Genomic DNA, 6,564 nt, shown 5'->3' on the forward strand with positions numbered 1-6,564 from the left:
ACTCATCAAATCTGGAGATAAAAAAAACTTTAGCTATTTGTCACTCTAGCGTATTAATCCTGTATGTATATTCTCTGGTAGGACTTCATTTTTATTCCAGTTATTTGCACCAGTGATATGAGCAGATGTAGGAACACGGCAGAAAGATGTTTAAGAAACATAATAAGACTGAAAGAGCAAAGATGCTTCGTTTTTTTATAGATTCTACACTCTGACATGTGTTGTAGGAGATTAGCTGAGTCACAGTATGTAACCATCACTGCATCTGGACCTCAAGCTGTGTTCAAAAGCCATTCTTCTGACCCCCTGTGTGGACTGTTCTTGGCAGTTGCTTCACCTCTAGCAGTTTCCATTTGGCGAAAAGAGATAGGACCTGGGCACAGGGATGTTGAAGTGCTTCACATACGGTCAGCAAGTTTCCTCTGCCATTACTGTGAAATAAATAGATTTCCCTGTAGTTAATGTCTGCACATTAAGCTTGCATCTTCCTCCTTTTTTTTTTTAATTTTATTTTTTCTTTTCTCCCCCTCATTGTTTGGGAGCCACATTAGGTGAAAATCTTTAAATCTACTTTTAGGTGAAGTGGACCAGAATGCAGAGCTGGGCATGTCCCAGGATCCAGCTGGCTTCTTTCTTTTGCAGGCTTTTGTATTGTTGGTGAAGGCACATTTAAGCTTGTTTGGCTACTGAATACTAGATAGAAGCTAGGAAAAAAATCTAATTATTTAGAAGCTTATTTGTAGCAGTTTTCCTTTTCATAAACCATTTTAAATGTTTTATTGACTTGCAGTGTGCCTTTTGAACTTGCTAGCAAATGTAACTATTTTAGTAAGCGCCAATATCCTAGTACATCCTTCCCCCCTCCTTGTACATCATAGCCTTCTCCTCTTCTGGCATTGTCTAATAACTACCTGTGCTGGTCCAGCTTCTCCTTATACTCCCCTTCCCCTCCCTACATAATCTTTTATGTAGCAGTTCCAGGAGAAGGGGAGTACTATAGTTGCTTGACTAGAGGCTCAGGGGCTTCTGACTTCATATCCAAGATGTCGGCACCCAGCTGCACTCCTGGGGCTTTTTGATAGCCACACAAAGGTGACTTTTACAGGTTAATAAGAGATAAGATATACTTTTACCTGATCCTCGGTCCTGCGACTGACCTCTCGCCCCTCTTCCACCCCCTCTGCTCTGGCTGTGGTATGTAACTCAGCGTCCTCATGTCTAATACAGCTGCATTAGACGTGATGTCACAGGTTCTTAGACCACCGTAGCCCGGGGGAGAAGAGGTCTAGCAGCCAAGGGGAACCGAGGATCAGGTCAGTATCGGGATTAGTCACAATAGGTGAAGAGTTTGGAGAAGACGGGAGAAGTTAACAATCTAGGACAACATACTGTAGCTGATTAGGAAAAATTCTCCAATTCAGCTCACTTTCCAGTTCAGCTATGTTGTCCTAGATTGTTCCCTACTCCAAACTCTTCACCCTTTTATGAATAACCCTGTATATTTTCTTTATTTTAGCCCCCTAGGCCAAAACGATCACTTAACACTTGCAGTGGGGCTTAACTGTTACACTTCCCGGAGTTCCTCTTTAAAACTATCTCCCAGCACTTTTTAAAATTCGAAAACAAGCTACAGATTTTGGCGATCCAGAATTACAGAAAGGTTAATGATACAGAAAAGATGAGACCTGTTTTTAACAATTGTACTTGCTGCGGGCAGTGTTTAGTTGACAATTTTATTTTTTTTCGTCATCCTGCATGTTTTTAAGTGAAGAAAACGAAGTAATAGAGAAGTTAATTGAAATAAAAGTGGGCGTTTTATTGCATTTTGGACTTCTGGTTCAGTCATAACAGGTTGATTATCAGATGGCAATAAAGTTAAGTGTAAAAGAAGAAAAAAAAGTTTTAAAAAAATTAAAGTAGCATATAAAAATACAAAAAAAATCTCTTTCTTCAGTTTTGATCACCCCCCCCCTCCCCTCTGTAGCTCCATAAAAAGGTTTAAAATGAATTTCAGTACAGCGTTGCATGACGGAATAAATGTCAAAGTACTGCAGCGCGTTCAAGTGGCTAAATATTGCATTACACTTTAAATAAACCCATTAGTCAACTCAAATCTACTGGCGATTTAGTCGACTAAAACAATTCAGAGGCCTCAAATCCAACTAAAACTAAATTGGCATTTTAGTTATAAGAACAAATTTAAAATTTGTCAAAATACTATACATTGAGTGGCCTGGTCATTATGACCACCCCATCAGTACTTCGTTGTGCCGCCTCGTGACTCCATGAGATGTTGAAAGGTGATGCGAGGAATCTGACACTGCACTGTTGCCCTTCTGTTGTCTTGTACCAGTCTTGCCACTCTCCATTCTGCCCTAACATTGACTAGTCGCTGACGGACACGATTCGCACGTTCAGAACCAGATTTTCGGCTGACAGTCCAGTCTTTAAACACTTTAACAACAGCTGTTCCTGAACATTTAACGAATTCTGCTGTTTTGCTGATACTCGCTCCATGGCTCCGAGCGCCAACAATCATCCCACGTTCAAAGGCTGTTAAATCGCATTGTTTACCCATATCTTCAGAAAAAAATCACTTCTACTGTCGTGGTAAACAACCTGCTTCCCTATTTATAATGGTCTGGCCCTCTAGCAACTTCAGCACAAAATTATAGCTAATTTGCCTACAAACGTCAGCTGGTCATAATAATCTGGCCACTCTGTGTATATCAGAAAGAGTAAAACACTGACTCAAATGCCGCTCTGGATAATATGCCTTCTAATTTTGTGTATGTATGCCTAGAAATTGTTCAATAAATGTCCATGCTGAATATACTGTTAACCCTGTGTGTATTTATTTTTTGTCTTTGTAGCACCTTCCTGTATCTGAAGTTCTTGGTCGTCTGGGCTCTAGTATTACTAGCAGACTTTGTGTTAGAATTCAGATTCGAGTACCTGTGGCCATTTTGGCTGTTCATCAGAAGTGTATACGATTCATTCAGATACCAGGGTTTGGTATGTATATTTTAAACCTACAGTTGCTTAATGCCTATTTCCCTAAATGATGAATGCAGTGTGTTAAGTCTAAGAAATGGGTCCACAGGATAGTTCCTGATGTCTGGCAGTCTTTTCTACAGTAGTTGATGTCTTAAAGTGTGGGTGTTGCAAAAGTAGCTGATTCTGCAAGTTTCTTGACTGCCGAAGATGTTTTGTAATCCATACACTCCTGCCAGATACTATACAAAGTCTTGACCATTTTGTTTTCTCCACTTGGTCAAGCCTGGCATAGGATAATAGAGAAATGGCTCACTGATGGGTCATCTGTTTGCTTAAATATGCCAACTCCATTTCTTCTATTCACATCACTGTGCTGTGAAGTCTGTTTGGTCTGAATGCTGAAGTGCAGAAAATAGGAGGCTTCTGCAAAGACAGATTATACTATATATTGATAGCTGCACAAGGCAGTACAGAGCCCTAATGGCCTTCTATTTGATATGCTGAATAACAGCAGGTTCTCAGTAACGCTAAAGATCACAGATCTCATGGCCGTGCTGCCAGTACCAAGTGATCTTTGTTTTCTTTTTGGTATGTAATATGGTCACCTGCACCACGCTGACTTTTCAGTGGCAGTCTATAGAAAGAACTGCATGAACTAAATGACTCCATTTTTTGGCATAAAATAGATCTAAATATGTTGAGACTTTAACGGCCCCAGTCCACCTAGTAAAATCACATTTGTTTTGGAGAGTACAGAGCCTTGAATGTTGATTTACATAAATATAATGCATCTCTACAATACCTCTAGTCTCGGCTAACTGTTTCTCTGTTCTGTTTGTTTTTCAGGCCTTCTCAGTATTTTTTGTGTGTGTAGCATTCACGTCTGATATAATATGTCTCTTATTTATACCAGTGCAATGGCTGTTTTTTGCAGCCAGTACCTATGTATGGGTACAGTATGTATGGCATACAGGTAAGACTTGTATTTATATATTTTTCTTGCAACACAAAGTTTGTAATGTCTTCATTATCAGTGCATTTTACAGACCAGATAATGTCATTTACATTTTGTTTTGCCATTTAAACTTTTGGTGTTTTTAATTTGAATTTTTCCAACATGTTCACTGAAAGTTCCCATACTATTCCTAGAAGTTTAATTTTGTGCCAATGCAAATCATGTGCTTTTACAATTTTCATATGAAAATAAAGTATTTGGATTTGCTATCGATAGTTAAAGGTATGCTTCGGTCAGAGATTTTGATCTAGAACAAAATTTTATGCATTACAGCTTACCAGTCCTTCAATGTGGTGGATGCATTCGCTTCCTGGTCTTTTTTGGGGTTTTTTTTTCTTCCTTTTCACCTGGTAATCCTGTTCATAACACACTTCTTTCCAAGGGCACAACGTCACAACACTTATTGTACTGTATCCAAGATAAAGTGCAGTTGTCATCCTAGGCTGCTCCCCTCCAATTGTTTGGATTACGAAACACCTGCTCCCCTAATCTCCATAATATGGGGAAGGGTATTCTGTACTCTACAGAAGAGAACTGGGAAGGATGATAACAATGATTGGGGAAGTCCATTTAATTCATATTAACCCCTTCGTGACTGACGACGTACAGTGTACGTCGCCAGCATCAGGGCTGTTTAAACAGACTGCCGCTAGGACTCTGTTTAAACTTGTAAAGCCGACTGTCGGCTTTACAACAGAAGCGATTCTGGCGACTTACCCTGTCGCCAGATCGCTTCTGTGTCCCGGGCACAGCCGCCGTGCTTCCCGGGCTCCGTTGCCCCTCCTACAGGCCCGGGACCGGCGTCCTTGGTGTCCGCAAGGAGCTGGGGAGGAGGTCGACGAACTTCCGTTCATCGATTCTCCTCCCCGTTCTATGGGACCGGGAGCGATTGCAGATTGCATCAATTTCCGGTCACTGGGCTGTCAGTTCTGGGCTCCTGCAGCCCAGCTATAAGCTATTGAAGTGTGATCTGCACTTCAATAGCTTATTTCCTGTGTAAAGGTGGCACTGGGGGTCTTTTGGCTTGTAAGTCCCCCCATGTGATGGCAGTCAAAGTAAAGTTAAAAAAAAAAAGTTTTATTTTATTTTACAATGGGTATTTTGTGTTTTTGGGGCATTTAATTAAATTTTTCACTTAATGTTGGGGTTTAATAAGGAGTTGCGCTAATATTGCGCAACATAAAAATTTTCAACTACCACCATTTTATTCTATAAGACCAACAGGTATTTTTGTGCACTTGCAGAAAATTTTACTTGGATGTGGTGGCTGCAGTAGTTTTTCAGGCCAAGGAATAGTAAGCTGCAATATTTATCATTTTAACATATAGAAGTGTTTTAGATATTCTTTAAGGTGACCTTGTTGCTATACAGAAGTAACCTAGCTAACCTAGACCTGTAAAAGCAGAGCGTAAATGCATTACTCTTGCAAGCTATGTTACTGAACACCACTCTGTTCAGTAGTAGTCATCCCCCTGAAATTTGCTGGAAAGCAGACACTTTTGTGAGTGTCAATCTCCTTAGTCCCATGCCACGCTCACAGGTTCCCCCTGCTGACCGCTGTGTCACCACAGTCTTCTGTATCATCTGGAGAAACAAGTGCGTACTGTGGGGCTTTTCCCAGTGGACCTCAGAACAATTTTGTCCTAATCTGTTTGGCAGCAAAAGAGGGAGGAGAGACAAATATTCCCTCTGTTCTTTCTGTTATAGTTATTTATTGGCTTGGTAACTTTGCTATAGCTACAGGGTAAAGGCTATAGGCCAATTAAATAGCCGGGCGGCGGATAATGACAAGCCTCTCGGCTTCCTGGGCCAGAAAGCAGACTTGTTGCTCATTTGCCAGGCCAATCCCAGCCAGCTTCCTGGGCAATCAAGAAGCTGGCCGTGTGGGTAACGACATGCCACCTGGCTTCCTGATTGCCTGGGAAGCCGGCTCCATGTTAGCGGAAGCATCGGTATCTAAGCACCAGTATGTAAACTCTATACTGAAAAACCGGTATCTGCGGATCCCTAGTTGACAGCATTGCCATTTACTGCCAGTGCTGGTGGTCATTATTACATCCACTGACACTAATTCTGAGGGTTATTATTGTGCTCACTGACACCAATGCTGGGGGTTATTAAGCCATGAACAATATTCAGCACAATGCAAACTTGTCCCTGTGACCAGAAAAAAAGAATAACATTAAAACTGTGCTATTTTAATATTTTAACTTGTTCTCGCAATGAAAGATCTTTGTTTCTTAAAACCTTGTTTTTTTCCTTACACTTTTTCAGAAAGAGGAGTATGTTTACCTACAGTTTCGCTGTGGATACTGTTTGTATATATTGAAGCAGCAATTAGGTTTAAAGACCTGAAGAATTTTCATGTAGATCTATGTCGTCCATTTGCTGCACACTGGTAAATTGTATTTCCATTTGACGTGTTCTAACTGTAAAAGAGCTTTGTTATCTTTATAATTGATGAGGTTATTTGTAGCTGCAGGTCGTCCCTTTTTTTTTTTTTTTTTTTTTTTTTTTTTTTTTTTTTGGGTTTTTTTAAGGGTTTTATTAAC

At 40.4% G+C, this 6,564-nt stretch overlaps 1 protein-coding gene across 2 annotated transcripts in view; it reads left to right on the plus strand.

The window, feature by feature from the left end:
* The window catches only part of TMEM57 (transmembrane protein 57), a 53,848-nt gene that overhangs the window by 20,466 nt on the left and 26,818 nt on the right, over positions 1-6,564 (plus strand). For both annotated transcript variants that reach the window (XM_018558043.1, XM_018558044.1), the window contains exons 2-4: positions 2,874-3,015; positions 3,844-3,970; positions 6,287-6,410. In XM_018558043.1, the coding sequence (XP_018413545.1) occupies positions 2,874-3,015; positions 3,844-3,970; positions 6,287-6,410 (393 nt within the window). The remainder of the gene's footprint in view (positions 1-2,873; positions 3,016-3,843; positions 3,971-6,286; positions 6,411-6,564) is intronic.

Source organism: Nanorana parkeri, unplaced genomic scaffold (assembly GCF_000935625.1).
Source record: "Nanorana parkeri isolate BGI_ZX_2015 unplaced genomic scaffold, ASM93562v1 scaffold316, whole genome shotgun sequence".
In the NCBI taxonomy this organism is placed as follows: domain Eukaryota; kingdom Metazoa; phylum Chordata; class Amphibia; order Anura; family Dicroglossidae; genus Nanorana; species Nanorana parkeri.